The sequence below is a fragment of the Mugil cephalus genome, chromosome 20 (assembly GCF_022458985.1).
Source record: "Mugil cephalus isolate CIBA_MC_2020 chromosome 20, CIBA_Mcephalus_1.1, whole genome shotgun sequence".
NCBI classification, from domain to species: Eukaryota; Metazoa; Chordata; class Actinopteri; order Mugiliformes; family Mugilidae; genus Mugil; species Mugil cephalus.
Window position 1 is genome coordinate 12705056 of NC_061789.1, and position 18966 is coordinate 12724021.

Below are 18966 nucleotides of genomic sequence, written 5' to 3' on the forward strand. Positions count from 1 at the left end.
CATGAAAAACGGGTCTCTTCTTCCTTTGCTTTTCAGTCCTTGCCATCTCTCTTCCTTCTCTCACTTTCTTTCTTTTGCTTTTTTTCCCTCCTTTATACTTTGACGGGTCTCTTGTGGTCCCCTCGATTGCACAAGAAATGGTGGTAAATCAAGAAAAAGGACAAGAAAAAGTGAATACTTAACAGAGGTTTTTCAATTATACACTGTACAACTTGTAACTGAAGTGGGGGGGCGTCCCTATGGCTCATCCAGTTGAGTGGGTATAAAGTGAGACATTTGTCCTCTTGCTGCTTGTCAGTCCCCCTCTCATACCCATTACCTCCTGTACAAACCTTTTTGCAAAGGGAGAACATCATACAACCACCTGCCTATTTTTGCTTCTTTCTCCCTCTTGCCTCCCACGAAGTTCAGGTGCATCAGGAAAAGGACACAGGGGTTCTGAAGGTGTCCTGGTACCAGGATGGGATCCCCCATGACCCTCTTGAGCCGGGGTGTCAAACTCATTTTACAAAAAGTGATGTGATGTGTAGCTCCGCCCTAGCCGGGGAAGATTACTTCCAACACATACGTGACAACTCAAAATGTGATGTCCTTTAAACATACTCCACTGAAATGAGAGCAGACCTTCTCTGCATGATTAACCGCTTCGTACATTCGTAGGTACGTGCACACAAACGAAGAAACATACAGACAAACATGCGCCGTGCTCTGTGTGGTGGTGACGTTTCGTTTTTTTTTCTGTCTCAAAAATTAGGTCAAAGATTAACACTCGCTTGCCACAAGTAAAAGTCAAATCTCTGACGTTAGAGGTTTAGCTTTTTTTTTTGTATATTGAAACCAACGCTGAGTCACTGAGCTGCGCTAGGTACTTCACATAGTTTTCTATGTGTTTTCAGACAGAGATGAAGATCAAGGTGCTGGAGGCCAAGTACCACGAGGAGAAACTGAAGATGCAGCAGATACATGACGCAGATGTTGAGAAAGTAAGAGTGAAAACTGGAGGGATGCTCTGCCTGCTCCTCCTAATAATGTAGATATTATATATTTAACTTTTCACACTATAGTTTGTGATAGATATACAGTAACTTGTAACTTGTCAGCAGCAGTTAACAACCTTTCCTCTTGGCCTGTTCGCATGGGACTAGCATTACCTGGGGATCTCTAGTTATTTGCAATAAAAGCTTACCTTTGTGTTTTTATTATGACGTTATCTATACTTATCTATACGTACTATCTCATATAGTATTATTTTCATCTATAGTTCAGTCCTTTTTGCTCCAGTTTCTGATGGTATAGTCTCTTAGAAAAATCTAAAATAGGCACCCTAAAAGCCGTCATTTCCCACCACGTGGTGCACTCCAGCAGGACCTAGCACCGTGTCACTGCCTTGTTTGGCGGGCCCTAAAAAAGACTACAACCTGTGGGGGGTCGCAAATGAAAAATATCAAAAAACGGAATCCCTAAATTCTCCGTGAACCTTGCTCTTGTCGCCCTGTCGTCCTTTCATCTCGCGACGAGCTTGGGTAATAAGTGCACTTATATTTACAAAATGCTGGCCCTAGGTGGGCTACTCGTACGTTGTTGGTTTTTCTTTTTTGCCTTTTCAGTCAGAAAGGATCTGTTGTTGGGATGCCACAAGCTATTATGCTTCAAATGAGGTTTGGGGTGCACTCACACTAGGGCCAGTTGTCCAGTAGCGTGCCAAACCACGAATGACCCCCTCCCCATCCCCGTTTCTCCACTGGCCCACACTCACATTACCCCGAACCAAGTGGGCCGAGGCACGGTTACTACCAACGTGTACTTAACGGCGCTTGTGCGCATGCGTTAAACAGCGCACCTTGCCATTGTACACCTCTTCCAACCGTACTGTACCATACTCAGGCATGGTACGGTCACACTAGCCATAGAATCTGGACTTTAAGGGGCAGACGTGCTTTGGTACGGAATGATTGCCTGGTGTGAGTGCGCCCTTAGATCATTATTTGAAGTAGTATTAAGTAAGATGACATTTGGACGGCTTTGGCGTCATTTATACACTAGCACAGATGCTTGGATTATACCATGATTTACAAAGAAATGTCATTTAGGGAGAAAAACTGGCCTTCACGATTGGTCCAAAGCCATCTGTAGGTGGGTACACCACCAGATCACTCGGCATAATTTAGATACACCCTGTAACTTGTAATTGAGTTATTAAGAGTGCTAGACTGTCCTTTTAAACTCGGCCCCCAATTCTCCGTGGCATAATTTAACTAATTGCACACAGATGGCAGCTGCAGGCAGATGCATTTACCTCATCATGCCTCTGCACAGGTGGTTCACTCAGCTGCTATTTTACTCAGTTTTCCCATAGTCTCCTAAGGAATACATATGCATGAGGAAGAGGAAGTTGTCTCGGGTCATACAGGGAATTTTGGTGCAGAATCTTCCATGTCATTGGAGATGCTCATTTGTTTAGCAACACTTGATTTAAACCAAAGTATGTAAGTTGTACGTCCTTGGGCTCATACATGTGAACTAGCAAAAATGTAAAAACCGGGCTCTGTAGTGCCAATAGTGATCAAAATGAGTATTTTTGAGCGATATTAGGGTACTTTGGTAGCGTTTCTGCTATAATAGCATTAGTATTTGAAAAGTAAAAAGCTAAAACATTATAAATGAGACATATCACATCAACTATGCATTTTCTTTATAAACTGCAAGTTTAACAGCTTCCCTCTTCCTCTCCAGATCCTCAACCGGAAAAATAGTGAGATTGAGGAGGTCAAAAACCTGTACCGGGCGAAGCAGAAAGAATCGGAGGAGATGATCTGTAAGCTCGAGAAGAAAGGTGAGAGGTCACGTGTTTGCGGGGTTGACTGGAAGGATGTTTACGCGAGTGTCTCGGGACACTCAGAGCAAAAAGCCCAAAAGATACAATTCCACGTGAGACTGCAGTGGTGCCGAGTGACGGTCTCCAGCTGTGCCGCTGAATCTGAAATTTAATCGCATAATGTGTGCCCTTTTCTTCATGCTTGTTTTATTTTTTCCTCCCCTTGTCATCCGCTTCTTTTTTTTCTACTTGCATTTGATTTAAAATGTATGTAAAAAAGAACCGTGACTAGCCATTTCAAATAGGGAAAATCTCAAAAGTTGATTTACAGCGCTTCAACGGGCTCGAGCGTATGTCTGTGGTCCGTGGTTGTCCCATCTGTTCGTACCCAGAGTTCGGGCCCGACTTCTGCCTGTGTGTTTACGTCTGTGCTCTCACGCAGTTCAAACTGTGCTGCGGGAATCCCAGGTCATCTGCGAGAGCAAAGACAAGCAGATCGCGGAGCTGAAGAGGATGACGGACCAGAGCGTTGACTCCCTAAAAAATGAGTGGGAGAAAAAGGTACAAAGACAAATTGCAAGCCTTGGATATTCTGTAACAGCCTGGGACCAGATGAAAACTGTCTGTTAGCATAAGACTTGCAGACTTTTCTTTTGTGCTGCATAAATGAATACTTTCTGCCCTAGGTAACTTGTCTTGGCTTGGCCTTGGTAAAAGCTCATTTAAAGTACTGGGCGTGACCTACCTATGCCTCTCTGGCTCGCTCTGTAACAGCGCTAGTTGGCGCTGTGTCTTACTTCCCAGTCGAGTTAAACTTTGTTTCCACTCCCTGCTCCACTTTCAACAATGGCGACTGAAACCTTTGCCGAAATTTGCCGAAAAAAAACACACTAGTACCAAGGAGAACGATCGCAGCTCTTGCGGCCTGCGTTGCAGCTCCGCTTGGTTATTGATGGTTTAGACTACTGTGTGAAGACGACGCAGAAGCTACGGCAACCCCTACGCAAAGCCATGCCGGACCTAGCGCACCTCCCCACAAAAACGACACGCTATCGCAAAAGCTGCGATTGGTCCACTTGCTATTATTTCCGCTTTAGAAATTTCTGCGAAAGTTTAAGTCGCCATTGATGGGGAACCAAACTGTCAAAAAAAGACACAGCGCTGACTAGTGTTTGGGTGGCGTTTTTACAGACCGAGCCAGACTGACAAGCGCACAGGTATAAATGGGTAGTACCAGCGTCGGCTACGTGCATAGGTTACTACGTCTAGGTCCCGGATTACTTTAAAAGCGCCCTTTACATTTGTAGGAAGGTGCACATCAGGTTGCTATCGACTTAAGGTCTGCACATGGTCTGGGCTGTTGCCATAGCTACATAAATTAGCTGTTGGAGTTGCTGGGGCTCAATAAGATCCCAATGAAATTTAGCTTAGCATATCGTGAGTGACATAATAGAAGTTTCACGCGTTTTCAAGCGTCACAAACGTAACAACCTTAGACAACAACCACATTATATATTTTCACTGTGACAAATTCTGTGACCCATATGTAGTTATCCTCTGCCCCCCCCTCCCCTCCTAGCTGCATGCTGCTATGACTGAGATGGAGCAGGAGAAATTTGAAATGCAGAAGAAACACACCAAGAATATCCAGGAGCTGCTGGAGGACACCAACCTTAGACTGGCTAAGATGGAGTCCGAGTACAACGCTCGGCTGCAGGGAACTGTAAGTGCAAGTGTGTTTGTGTCCATGATCAGCGGCATAAAGCTTTGCGCTTCACACAAGCAGAAAATATCACGTTAACGCAAGCATTTCCTTTCTAAATCTAATTGTGTACGTCTGCCACGTCTCATCATAAAACAGTGACCCGCACACCTCAGCGGTTGAAACGAGACATCCTCCGACCGCCGGGGCCAGAGCGATTCTCACATTCACTGTCAAGTCTGTAACGGTCATTGATCAGGGTGCGTGTTAGATCTTATCCATAGCTACGGTTACGCTCAGAGATGTGTATTCGCCCATATATAAACCCCTCCCAGAGCGACAGTTTCTTTGGTGTCATATGAAAGGAATGTTCTTTTAAGTCGGATGGCGCACATTTCATTAGTTGGGATCATCAACACCAGAGGCGAGTCAAACTGCACCGCTTCATAAATAATGGTGTTATCTCTATTCACGGCCACATTACACATACACACGCACACACACACTGCTTCTGGCCTTTATCTGTCAACAGACCCATATTAACAGTGAGAGACATCAAGCGCTGGATGTTGCAGGGCTCACGCTTAAGACCCCGTCTTTAATAATTAAAGACAGACACGGTCCGAGAGAAAGAAAAGCACCTTGTGCCACCGTCAATTAACTGCTCCCCAGCTGTGGGGTTGGCTGACCTACACACAGAGGGAGGGTTGAAAGTTTCAAAGCGGACTGATTCTCAGGTGCTGCTCCTGGTACTTGGCTTATTGTTGAAAAGCACCTATTCGCAGCTTTTTGTCCTTGTGGTGTGTGAAGTTAAAATTATTAGAAATTTAGGCCTGTGCATGTTTGGACACTGACAAATTCTTTGCCACCAGTGATTTTTGAACAATATGTCATGGGTACTATACTCCCAGATCAGGCATATCATTATGACCACCTTCCAAATATTGCATTGGCCTCCCTTGTGCCTCGAAAACAGTTGTTTGTGAATTTGCAGGCCAGGTCTTTTGAGTTGTTCCTAAACCGTTTTTGTGTGTGCGTCTGTGTCAGGCCATCGTGGAGTGTCATTGCTATGGTTTGGGGGTGCCTGGTCTTGTGTAGGTGGCGGGTACATGTCTAAGTAACATCCACACCAATGCCAGGTTCAAACGTTTCCCAGAAGATCACTGTATTGTCTCAAGATGGTCGATGTTATTCACTTTTCCAGCCAGTGGTCATAATGTTATGCCTGATAGGTGTATACGGACCCAACTGTACATATCATACTGTCCTTTATAGTGAGATTGGCTTAAGATGCCTGCCAAGCCTCAGCAGATGAACTTTGATACTAGTCTTAGCTCTGGTATCAATGCTGTGAATTTTTACCATGTTTAGACTGTTCTGCTTCTAAATCAAGAGCTTATAGTGTCGCCAAAATAACCTTCTCTTCACACCAAGTATGATAAATATTAAGCATTCCCCTCCTGCGCCTGATTAGTGGGTGTCGTTTGCTCCCACTGAGTGCGTCCAGGTGTGCCCCGTCTGGCTTCGCCGTGTCTTCTCATCTCCTGCCAGAGTTAAGTGCCAGCACGCGTCCCCGGCGCTGCAACACAAGCCCCTTGTTCCTTTTTAACTAATGCGCCACGCCGCTCACACAAAGACAAAAACGCCTCTCGCCGCCACTGACAGGTACCGCTCCCTTACTCTTCTCAAACGCGCCGTTCCCCCTTCCGCCGTCACCCTGTCATCGCCAGTCACCGCCTGGATCGGCCGGCGCGTTCCATCTTTAATCAGGGCCCCATCATCGCCTTTATTAGCCCGCCCGCGCCGCATTCCGCGCTGCCGCGTGCGCACACGTACGCCGAAAGGACACACGTGTCCGTGATGGACAGTAGGCGGAGGAGGGGCTTTTTCATTAAAACCGTGCCAGCCAGAAGAAGCTGTCTCCTTTTATCAGCCTGTATTTGTAAGTTTGATTGAGCTCGTAGGTGTACAGTACAATGATATAATATAATGCGTTGCTTTCATTGCTGCTTTCGTGCCATTTTGCACGCCCACATGCACCCTAGTGTCACCAAATCTTAACAACTACGAGCAATTGTGTAAAACTGAGGCTCTCGAACAACCCCTTCTTACCTCGTAGGAAATTTGATTTCCTTCTTTCCTTCTTTCCTTGTTTAAGTGCTTCTCAAGTCATACGTCCGTGCTGTCAAAACCAGAGATGCAGCTACACGTCGGTACGCAGCTTTATGTAGAATACGTGAATGCTTTACAATGTAGATGTTAATTTCCTATTGTGGCAGCTCCCAGTGCCAAACATGCTGAAAATGATCAAAACCAAACAAACCCAATCCTCAAAAGTGTCTTTAAAGAGAGACACATTAATCTCTGTAAAGACGAAAAGACCCACCACGGCAGCACAGATGCTACGCACGACAACATCCAACCTCAGAACAACAAGACAATGGTCTCAGTATTTGGACTATTACTGAGTGTTTTGTCTTATTCTTGGTTGGTGGTCAGTGCCCAGCAGTTGTCCTTGTGTTTTGTTTTTTTTCTCCCAGTTGTTTTTCAGACAAGAGCTTAACAAACGCTCCCTGAAGCAGATGACTCTGGCCAACGTGGTACCACTGCTTTTGTTGAAAGTAGCTGAATCCTTTTAAAGGCTTGGCAGCTGACTTTAAAAATGGCTGCAGTTGAGCTTTTGTTGTCTGCAGGGACAAACCTGATGTACAAAGAAAGAGTTTTTGCATTTTTTTCAAACATATTGTGCAAAATACACTCTAGAATTTGACTCCGTCATAGCTAGGGCTGGGCGGTATGAGGGGGTAAAAAGGGGGCAATTACAGTTTCATTTATTTTGACGTATTTAGTCATATTTAAACCACTATGTCTGTAATGTCAGTAGCAGTTTAACCGGCTACCGTAATATATGTAGTCTGTGCGCGACATTTTATTTCCTCATTCATAAAGCTAACATTGGGGACAGCTATAGCCGGGAGAAAGGCCACCCAAAGTGGGGACTGTGGCCAGAAATCAGGGACGTCTGGTCAACCCCCCAAAAAACAGGCAACCGGCACGGCACCTCTTTGTGGCCTCTCATTTTGCCGCTTCATTTTTCGGACGTTTCCGTCTTCACCACGCCTCGCAGTCGCACCATGCGTGTTTAGAAGTGCTACATTGGAAACGGTCCACTGTGTAATTAAATACATATTAAAAATTCATATCATAACGGAAAAAAATACCGATATTCGGTATGAACCGGTGTACTGCCCAGCCTTGGTCATAGCACAAGCACGCAGTTTGTGCCAGGCTGTTAAATACACCATTAGCCACACTCTTCCATGTTAACAACTAGCTTTCTGACTTCATTATGACAGCATGCAGTCCTCTGACCCGTGACTTTTTCCTCACATTTGTATTTTTTTGTGCATTCTCGTGGTCCAGGAGCAACCAATGCGTGAGCTGGAGCAGCGGGCGAAGCAGCAGTCAGTGGAGCTTGAGAAGGGCAACACACTGCGTCAGAAAGTGACACAGGAGAAGGCCCAGCTGGAGATCCACGTTGCATCCATCAGCGCTGAACTGCAGGAGGCTAACAGAAGGTATAGAGTTGAATCACTAGTGAAATAGAATTGGATTAAAAGATCAAGACATGTGGATTGGTGAGAAAAGGGGTACAATAGAATACATGCTGCTCTCAACTGTGTACAGGATCATGGTCCTGCAGAAGGAGAAGGAGCAGCAGAGTGAGCAGCACAAGCAAAACGTACAGAAGCTCCAAGCCAAACACGAAACTGACGTGAGCCACTTACATCAGGAACACGCTCTGTCCGCCGCTAAGGTTCGCCAAACCAAGACACGATTCAGAGATGTTCTTCCTTCATGCTGAATTTATTGTTGACTGACACAAGACACAAAACCTGTCCCACATCCATCCACTCTGTCTTTCAGGCTTCCGAAGTGATCGAGGGCTTGGAGAGCGCTGTGGCTCAGATGAAACAGCAGTTCCAGGACAGTGATTATCGGAGACACCAACAAGTCAGGGTATGATCAGCGTGGCGGCATAGGTGTGTGCAGTGTGTTACGGTATCATTTCTGCTCTACAATATTGTTACATATCTGCTTTCTCTCAGGATCTGGAGATTAAGTTTCAGCAGGAAAAAGATGAGTTGCAGATCAGCTATGAGAAAAAGGTAATGTCCAACAGGAAAACGTATCGACTGACTGGATATCCTGTGTCTGATCTTGCAGTCTGGTCTCTAGACGTGACTAACGGGTAGATGTAAGGATGAAGTATGGTATAGTGTGAGTGTTATAATACTTATTGACACTGAAGCAACTAAAAGAGATTTTTTTGTTTTCTTGGAACTGACAGTGTACCCAGGCCAATGCTTACAGACACCCAAAAAAAGCATTTGACTCCCTGGAAAAACTCTTACATGTCGAATTGAAACAGATTTCTACAAAGTAATGTTAATTAATCAAAAGTGTATAGATTAAACCAAGTGATTGCGTAAGTATTCACCTCCTGCAAGTCAATATTTAGTAGATGCACCTTTGCCTTGCACATAGTCTTGCACGTTTAGACTGACCCTGAGGATGGATCTGGATTTTTCTTTTACTGGAACCACACCTTTTCGAATCCAGGTCCCAGATCGCCATACGTGTGGACGCCTGATATGAACACAGTGATGTCATCGGCCCACCCCTCGACCTTTTAGCCCCCGACATCACATAACAACAACAACATCAATGTTGGACTACAGGCTTGTGATGGTGCTGCATCAGATATTGACCCTTGTTGGGTCGCTAGGGCTAGGGACTTTAATCCGGACTGTGTGTTTGCATACGGTGCACAGGGGGTTGGCGCGTATGCTCCGCCTCTTCTTCTTCATTATTTGGCTGAGTTCTGTAGCAGAAACAGTGCCATGCATAGGGTGCATGGGGTATGAACTACAGCCTTTCTACGACCAGATGCAGTTTGCAATGGAGAAATCCTCGAAACGACGCCAAGGAAATCCGGAGAAAAAGAAGATGGTTTTGGGACAGGTCGATGTGGCCTGAACTTGTTTGGATTGTCCTCTAGGTTTTCCATATGTTTTGCTGCAATCATTTTACTGTCTACCATTACTCGTCGTCCAGTGCCTGCTGCCGAGAAGCATCCCCACAGCATGATGCTGTCACCACCGTGCTTCATTGGGCTTGGTTGTCTCCCTCAGTAGTCTCCTAAAGTGTACTTTTGTCTTCATGGTGCAACCTTAACCAGGAACGTTGATTAACCAATGACTGGACCTTGCAACTGGGATGTCTTATACAGCATTCAGGTGATCTCTATCTTATTTAGTGGGAGACTACTACCAGCAACTGTCCAAACCTCAGTTGAGCTAGGTCATTCACTTTAAAGGGGTTGAATACTTATTTATTGTTCATTATTTGTAATTAGTAGACATTACTTTGTGGAAATCTGCTTTCAATTTGACATTAAAGAGTTTTTGGATATTCGTTGTTAATAGAGGGCCAAATTATGCTGACCATAACTCCGTTTGAAAAAGCATTAAACAGAGAAAACATCCAAGTGGCTGAATACTTTTTATGGCCACCGTAATTGTCCCTGCACCCATTTTTTTTCCTTTTGAGAGACCCTTTCAAAGCATAGAGCTGCCATAAAGTATAGAGACCATTGTGACTGATCTGAGCTGAGCCAGACCAGGCCAGACGTCTTAGTTAGAGATCAAGTTTAAAGGCCGCACAGCATCTGGGTTATCTTCAAAGCGCCACGTCTATGTAATGTGTGTGTTGGTGGCAGGCTGGTATACGGAGGCCCCCGTGACTGATACACCTGCAAAAACTTAGCAAAGCCTCCGTGCTCTCTATTCAGGGTCAGGGAGAATTTAAGAAGAAGGGGCCCATACGGCTGCCACAGATCCAGAGCGAGCAACAGGCAGATAGGCTCAGAAAGGACTTTTGATGGGGTGATAGAGAGAAGAGACAAGACCAGACGCACAAGGTCACAGGCAGGAGAATTTACTCGAGTGATGTTTGATGGTGTCTGCTTCTGCGCTCGTTTACACCTCTCTCTCCCTCTTAGATTCTGGCGGTTCACAGTGAGGCAGAGAAGGAGAGAATAGAGGCTAAGAGGAAGATAGCCAAACTGGAGGATACACTCAGGTACAGTGACAAAGGCCAAACAGAAGTTTGAAGAAAGTCTGGGGATGGCTGCTGCCATCAAGGAATGTCATTGCTATGAGGTGGGAGTGCCTGGTCTGATCTAGGTGGGTGGTACATATCTAAGTAACATCCACACGAATGCCAGGTCCAAAGGTTTTCCAGCAGAACATTGAATTGTCAGTGTTATTTACTTTTCCTGTCAGTGGTTTTAATGTTGTGGCCGATCGGTGTATACGCTAAAGATGAAAACACTGCTCTAGACCGTTTTGAGATACTTTTTTTGTTTTGTTTTGTTTTGTTTTTTTTTCTGTGTGTGGTACATCCTCATTCCCTCTTTGTGGAATAGGGTTTGTTTGACTTAATGGTCTGAGACACATCATCAGTTATTCTGTCAGCGTGTGTAAAAGTGTGTTTGTTGCAGATGTTTGAAACTCCAACAGAATGGCAGATAGTCAGGATTTATGTATTTGTTCAAACACAATGCTGAACCAATCTTGTCATAATCTAGCATTATCGCCAAAAGTCCTCTGTGTTTATTTGACAGTTATATGGACCCATTTTCTTCTCTATTACTGTTTATTCTTCAACCAACCCCGCCCGTCAGGTCATGGAATCAAATGTAACACACACAGACTTACATGTGTGTACATATATATATATATACAATGCTAGTGACAAATAAAATATATTTTATATATATATATATATATATTTTACAATTACAAGTATCACATTTGGGCCTTGGCTTTGAAGCTGCAGACTTTATTAAAGTTGTTTATATCAGTCTTTGATCATAAGAACAGTGAGTGTAAATTCTGATTTAAGGTGGAGTTTGGCTTTAACAAGCCAATCCTTGCACACTCTCTTTGATCTTTTTTCTTTTTCTTTTTTATAACTGGGAGTAGTGGAAAGTCTTGCTGATCAGAGCCTGAGATATGATATGCATTTGTGATGTCTTAAAGAAAACTAGCAAAGCCTGTACAGATCACAAACTATTTACACATATAAAATGAACAGTGAAATGAGTACATACTATTCATCATCAATATCATCATCATCCAGGTCATGCTATATCCAAAAAAAACAGGCTGAAACAAGGTAAGGCCTCTTGAAGACACCATCCCAGTAGCTTCTTTAATTCTAAATGACTGGTGAAGAGTTGGAGTTGCCACCTGAAACTCACATGACTAGTCTGTAATGATTGGATTCAATGAATCTGTTGAGATCCTGTTTTGTTGGTACTCTAACGATCCTTCAAAGGTCTCGAAGCTCAAATTTAAAGGTGTGGACGGCAGACAGATGTTAAGAATGCGTTATAATTGGGAGGTGGACTGTGGATAATCTGCCATCAATTTACAGCCTCTGGTCTTTGCAGACCCTAGTCGTGAGTTGTAAAACCCAAATCTTCGCACACACACATTTAGAACTGGAGATAATTGGATGAGCAACAAAACGCCTTCAAGAAACTCCACAAATACAGTTGTCCTTGTTAAAGGTTTGTTTTTTGGGTACATCTTCTTTCTACCAGGTTGGACCCCCTTTTAGGTTCAGAACTGTGAATAGTTTATTTTTTTCAATTAACAAAATGCAGCGAATGAACAGAAATCTAAATCAAGTCAATATTTGGTGTGACCACCCTTTGCCTTCAAGACAGCATCAGTTCTTCTAGGTCCACTTGGACACAGTTTTTGAAGGAACTCGGCTGATAGGTTGTTCCAAACATCTTGGAGAACCAACTACAGATCTTCTGTGGATGTAGGCTTCCTCGAATCCTTCTTTCTCTTCATGTAATCCCAGACACACTCCATGATGCTGAGATCCTGGCTCTGTGGAGGCCATGCCATCTCTTCCAGGACTTCTTGTTCTTCTTCACGCTTAAGATAGTTCTTAATGACCTTGGCTGTATGTTTGGGGTCTTTGTCCTGCTGCAGAGTAAAATTGGGCCCAATCATACGCCTCCCTGATGGTATTGCATGATGGATAAATATCAGCCTGTATTTCTCAGCATTGAGGACACCATTAATCGTGACCAAATCCCCAACTTCATTTACAGAAATACAGCCCCAAACTTGCTAGGAACCTCCACCATGCTTCACTGTTGCTGACACTGTTGCAGACACTCATTATTGTAACTCTCCAGCCCTTTATTGAACAAACTGCCTTCTGCTCTACAGCCAAATATTTAATCAGTCCCGATCACCTGCTGCACCCCAGTCCCTATGTTTTCATTCATAGTTGTGTCTCTTGGTCCATGTCAGAGGATGGATTTTTGGCTGCAACTCTTCCGTGAAGATGGATTTTTTTGCTCTCAAAATTTAAAGTTTTTTGCGAGTGTGCTCAGCCGTGTTGTAATGCTGATTTGAGCACGTTCTAAATGTCTGATTGACCAATCAGATTGCTTGGTTGGAACTGCTTGTTGTATAATTGATAGCATCACACATTACTGTAGATTTGTTGGTACTCACTGGAAGTCCGTTTAATTCTCGGTTTAAACTTAGATATTCACTTAACAAGTTTTGCAGGATTTCCAAACATGCGTCACAATATATCAGCAACCCACAGAAATGACAAGAATGGGTTGATCATTTTTTACAGTTTTATGGTGTTTGCTAGTCATCATTAATATCACAAAGAACCACTGATGGTTGCGCTGATCGGTTTTGTTGTTATTGTTAACGAGCCAGTAATTCCTCCATTCTGTCTTAAACACTGAGAAATGGTGAGTGGTCCTACGGGCTCTAGGGTAATTAAGTACTCTACACACACACACACACACACACACACACACAAACACACACACACACTAAGCAGTCTGACTGCTGCCTTGGCAACACTGACGAAGGCAAACCAAGAGAACTTCAAAGCCAAAGCAAGGCCGCACACAGGATTGTGTGCATCCATGTGTGTGTGTGTGTGTGTGTGCATGGAGCGGTCCACATCAATTTCAAGTAAAAAAAGTGCATCACCTTAACCTACGAGGCAAACAAGCATTTCTGCGTCAGTTAGAGTTCCAGGTCTGGGTTTCTATGGCAACAACAACAGAAAGCACTACAAAGCTGCGCCGAGAACAAGTTTTTCTCCTTGTCTTTCATCCCTATGTGCCTCAGATCATTATAGGGCATTAGCATAGAGATGGAGAGATACACCACGGAAATGGGCTTGGTTTGAGGGGTGGGGGAGTAGAGAGAGAGTGGCGGTGGTGGTGGTGGGGGGGCTCATCTGGTGAACAGCTTTCCTGCTTTTGCAACAATGACCCTCAAATCACAATTTGGTAACATCAGAAAACCCACCTGAATGTTTCAAGTTGAGGAGAAAGAAAAGCAGCGGCCCTCTTTCTAAACGGCCGTAATTCTCTCTCCAGTCTCGCCTTGAAGGGACTGACTGACGCCGGTCCATTCTGCTCAGTTTGATCATCTACTCTTTGGAGTGATAGAAGCAGTGTCGACTTTGGGGCGGCTGAAAGCAAAGTGGGCTCGCCTTTATGAGTGACTACACGCTGGATTTGTGAGCTTCCGTCCAAACCTCTGCACAGCCTCTCACTGTCAGGGGAAGGACACGTCATAGCATACGTCGGATTTATAGTTTCTTGCCTTTCTGTATTTGTTTTCTGATTGATGTCATATAGTAATTTGTCTCACGTGGTGCCACTAAGCAACTATTGGCATTCCAGCCAGCAACTTGATCCTGGATATTGAAAAGCTTCACCAGGGCTCAGTACAGTATGTACTCCCATGGAGTACATACTCCATGGGACTCTCATACTCTCTCGTTGTAAATGGGTTACCCACCAGTCCAGTCTTGCTCTTGATTTCTTAGACCATGGAGATTTAGAGTTATTTAAAGAGAGTTGGTGAAAATCCAAAGGAAAAGACTCCAGGCAAAACGTAACTAAGCTAAACTTTTTAAGCACTAGCTAGGAAAGTTAGATTGAAAGTCAACTGATTGATTGATCGAAATCATAATTTTTCTTGATCGCTAAATATTGAAGCTAGCATCAAAAAAAAAAAATGTGCACAGCATTACTGCAGCATTAAAGCAGCAGATCGTCACATAGAACTGTTACATTCTTACATGGTGGGACTCATTGTGCACCAGAGCTACGTGTTTTTGCTCGGCCTTGCCCGCATGTTTATGCACCCACTTAGTGGTTCTGTCAGCCCACCCTGTGCCAGATTCTTCTTCAGCCTTCTTTCTCGCCATTGTTGTTTGGACGACTTTGAGGTAGGACACACTAACTAGGTCTGAGGTAACTGGTTTAATCTCTCTTCTCGATGGGAGAGCTCAAACTTCAAAGAAGGCTGCAACAGCTGTTGCCTTTACACTTGGTTTCCCTGGTTTGCCTCAGCACAAACTCGCCCATAGTTGGGTTTCGTACAACACACAGTTTTATTATTGTACAAAACAATCCCAGTCCCATAAACCTAAAACATCTTCCTCTTTGATACAGCACGGGTTGGTGCGCCTTTGCCTTGCTGGTGTGGTGGATTCTCTGGCAGACCTTGTACAACAGATGTGCAAATGTGCTCAAACTCGTATTTCTTTGTAAGCTAATCTGCTCTCCTGGAACTGTGCAAAGCCACACACCACTACCCCATAGCCCCACCGCCAAGCTAATTTTTGTCTGTCTGAGGACCCACCTGGTCCATGCCCAGGTTGCCCAGATACTCCACTTCCATCCATTCAAAGTGCTTCATGGGATCCCAGACACACTCTATGAGATCAGGCCTCTGTGGAGGCCATCACTTCCAGGACTTGTTGTTCTTCTTTACGCTGAAGATAGTTCTTAATGACCTTGGCTTTATGTTTGGAGTCTGGCTGTATGTTTGAGGTATCTAGCCTTTCGTCCTCCGATGTCCCCTTCAACTTAACACAATTGATCGTTCTGGCAAAGTGGCACTGTGGGCTTCTTGATTCGATGTCTGGCATAGCTTCAGGATTCTGGCTCCCTACTGCGTAAGAGAGAGAAGGCAGATTACACCATGCACTACAGCCTTCTCCAAAGCTCCCCCAAACATTACTGGAGAAAAACCACAACCCAGCGCGACAGAGCCAGTTTGGAAAGATTAACCGAAATGTCATCTGTCATGTCCAACTCAACATTTGAGCAAGTCCCTAATCCCCTTTCTCTCTGCAACTTCTCCCTGATCTGTTGCTAAACACTGTTTTTGACCTTTCTGTGGAAATATGGATGTACATTGTTTTTTTCCCCGTTTATTGGTCATTAATGGTCTAATAATTCTTCAGAAATACTGGAAAATACTCCTCAATTGTCCAGAGTTGATGCGATAAATAACAAAAATTTATTTCAGACTATTTGTTTGTCGATCGACTTACTTATCAGTCGGTTAATTGTTCCAGCTCTGAATCTGTGGGACTTTGGGAGAAATTGGGGTTCGTTTCTGCTGTTGAATCTGATACTGACAGCAGAATTACTTTAAAGGAGGATCGGTTAAAAGCGATTAAGGCACTTCACCGTGAAGCATTCTTCACATAATTCATTAGTTCATTGGTTGTAGGGCCGTCCAGTTGGCAGCGGGTGTATTTCTTTCTCTGTTTTGGTTGAAACGCGGCCCGTCTCTTACCAGACTCGAATTCTGCTCAGAATTCAGTCTGTCAGGCACCACATCAAAAGTTTAAGTAGAACAAATGGACAGTTGTTGTGTAACTTTAAGAGATGGTGGCACCAAGACAACTGCTCCCTGGGTGGACCCACTGTGTGTGCCGTGACGTTACTGTGGGGCAGGGATGAACATGCCTCATCCTTTTTACATGTGTGGCTATTTTGTTTCACGACTCGAACTGAGCCGCCGTCTCCAACAGGCTACGATTTGCATGCAGTTTTAAAGCCGTCCGGCTCAGTGGTGCTCTGCTTTCCACGCTCCCTTTTCAACTCATTCTGCCTTTAATATTTTCTTGCTCTTGTACTATCTGTTCTTTGTGTTCTCTTATTTGTGGTCTGTGTCTGTTTCTGTCTTTTTTTTTTGTTTCTTCCCCCCCTCTTCTGTCTTTCTCCGGGGATGCGGATGAAAACCACGCCGGTTTTATTTTTTCTTCAGAGGGCGCTGAATATTTCAGTTTTGCATCTTCTCCCTTTTTATGTTCTCCCTGTTTTTTTTCCCCTTTTTTTTTTTTTTTTCCTCCGAGCCCTTTGATGTGTCTGCGGATTCGTTATCATTCCGTTCGGATGAGCTCACAGACGCAGATGCGCGGGCACCCGCATGCGCCCGCACGCACGCATCACGCACGCATCACGCGCGCTGTGCCTTCTTCTCCCGAGAAACCAGAGGCGTCCGCGTGCGTCCTGCTCTCGTTTCGTCGACCCTTTTCCATTTGCCGTTCCGCCCACGTCACAGTCCTCGCAGTTCTTAAATACTCTCACATGAAAAGAATATTTGCATAAGCAATTAGAGTTTCTCCCGCGTGTGCAGCCTGGTATTAACTTTATGTGAATGCCTATGTGCAGTAACTTCGCCTTTTCTGCGCGTCCGTCACGTGGTGGGCGCTCGCAGAGGCGCCGCGTAGCGCCGTGTGGTCACGGCAGACCGGAAAAGCGCCGGTATCCCTGCGCCCCTCCCGTCTGCCAGGCGGCTGGACGTCGGAAGCGCTCCCCTCGCCTCCCTCTCTCTCTTCCTCCACGTTAAACAGCCATTTTTGAGGGATGAGAGGACTTCCTCTCTAGAAACGGCACATCTTTAATTTGAGCCTCCTCTCCTTCCACTTTTCTGACCAGAGATCCATTTAAAGCCAACAGGCCGCCCTGGCGCTGGCACCCTTCTCCTTCCTTTCCCTCTCTCTAGTTCTCCCTGCCAGGCCTCCCTGACTCTTATTTTTTTTTCTTTTCTCCGTCCTCTCATCTCACCCTCATTGCTCTGTTATTGATGGTGACGCGCTGTCTACCGCTCTAGTGACCACACACGTTCTCACACACACACACACACACAAAAAAAAAAAAAATCCCCGAAGAGGCCATTTGTCGAGCCGTTCGCCTCGGCTTTAGAGGGTAACGTGTTTCAAACTGAAGTTTTCTGCAGTGCGGCGTATCCTCAGAGGCCCAACGTTTCTTGAGCACACTTGCCAGTCACACAGAGAGTTCGGGGCTTCGGTTCGCGAACAAAGCTCAAGCACAAGCCCGCGCACTCGCAATGCGGGCTCCGTCGCCTCTCGAGCAAGTTGCGCATACAATACATTTCTGCTCTGCCTCTGGAAGTTAAAAACCCCCCGCTATTTTCGTGACGTCCTCTTTCTTTTCTCTCTTTCCTTCTTTTTCTCCCGTCTTAGTTTCTCCAAATGTCTTTTGTGTCTGCGTCTGGAAGACGGTCATGCAACTAGACTGATTAATAATCACAGAGTACACAAAATTGGGAGGGGGGGGGGGGGGGACGGTTTCCTCTTCTTTTTTTTTTTTTTTCGTTTGATGTCCAACATGAGAGAGACCAAAATTACAGAGACGGCGTACTATAAAGAGGAGAGAAAGCTTGCACATTCCTTTCTCAGTCATCTTCTTTCACGTCTTATTTTTCTGTTTTATTGTATCTCTTTTTTTTTTTTTTTTAAGTCAGTGTCCCAACTCCATAAACCCTCAGATTTGATTCTGTGATGACAGGAAGTGATATATCGCCTATTGAAATGACTGCTGTGGATCGGCTTCGTGTGTCTCTTCAGCCGGAGCTTTTCTTTGTTTCTGTTTGTGCGCGACTGGACTGCCACCAGCCCACGTGACAGCCCCCGCTTGTTTAAACACAGAAATGCGTGGCGAACGCCGTCCTCGCCCTCACCGCGCGTCACCTGCCTGTTTGTTCTGTGCTTCTACGGCTAATTGTTTCGCCTGTTTCACCCACGGGCCAGAAATCCATTTGTCCTCCCACTTGTTTGTCCAGGGGCAATAATTATCCATTCCCTGTTAGAATATTAATTTACAAGGCGGCAGCAGGAAAACACAGCGGTAGAAAACCACACATATACACAATACTGTACCGTATAGGCGTAGCTTGTTGTGTTGCAATGTAGTTGTATTGAGCTAGGACCTGGACAAAAGATGTTATAAAGCAATATCAGGCTTTTGCCTTTTTTGGCAATCCATCATTTGGAGTAGTGCCACTTTTATTCTCTTTCAGCCATTGGGAGCACAAAATTGTTGTGCAAAACAAATGTGGCAAAACTCTGGCGAGGTCGAGGATGTCGGCAGAGTTGGCACCTTGTCAATGTGATCGAGAAAGGCGTCGCGCTCGATCTCCTAAAAGAACGCGGCCACGTGCCCGGATCAAACGCCAGGCGCGACGAGAATGTGTCGGATGGATGGACGGAA

The 18966-nt window shown here is 44.9% G+C and overlaps 1 protein-coding gene across 1 annotated transcript in view; it reads left to right on the forward strand.

Moving 5' to 3' along the window:
* Nucleotides 1-18966, forward strand: part of LOC124997775 (centrosomal protein of 112 kDa-like) — a 116387-nt gene that overhangs the window by 15228 nt on the left and 82193 nt on the right. Inside the window, 9 exon segments of the mRNA XM_047571756.1 lie at nucleotides 897-983; nucleotides 2734-2833; nucleotides 3258-3376; nucleotides 4395-4538; nucleotides 7941-8095; nucleotides 8205-8334; nucleotides 8445-8537; nucleotides 8627-8686; nucleotides 10582-10661. Of these exon segments, the coding sequence (XP_047427712.1) occupies nucleotides 897-983; nucleotides 2734-2833; nucleotides 3258-3376; nucleotides 4395-4538; nucleotides 7941-8095; nucleotides 8205-8334; nucleotides 8445-8537; nucleotides 8627-8686; nucleotides 10582-10661 (968 nt within the window).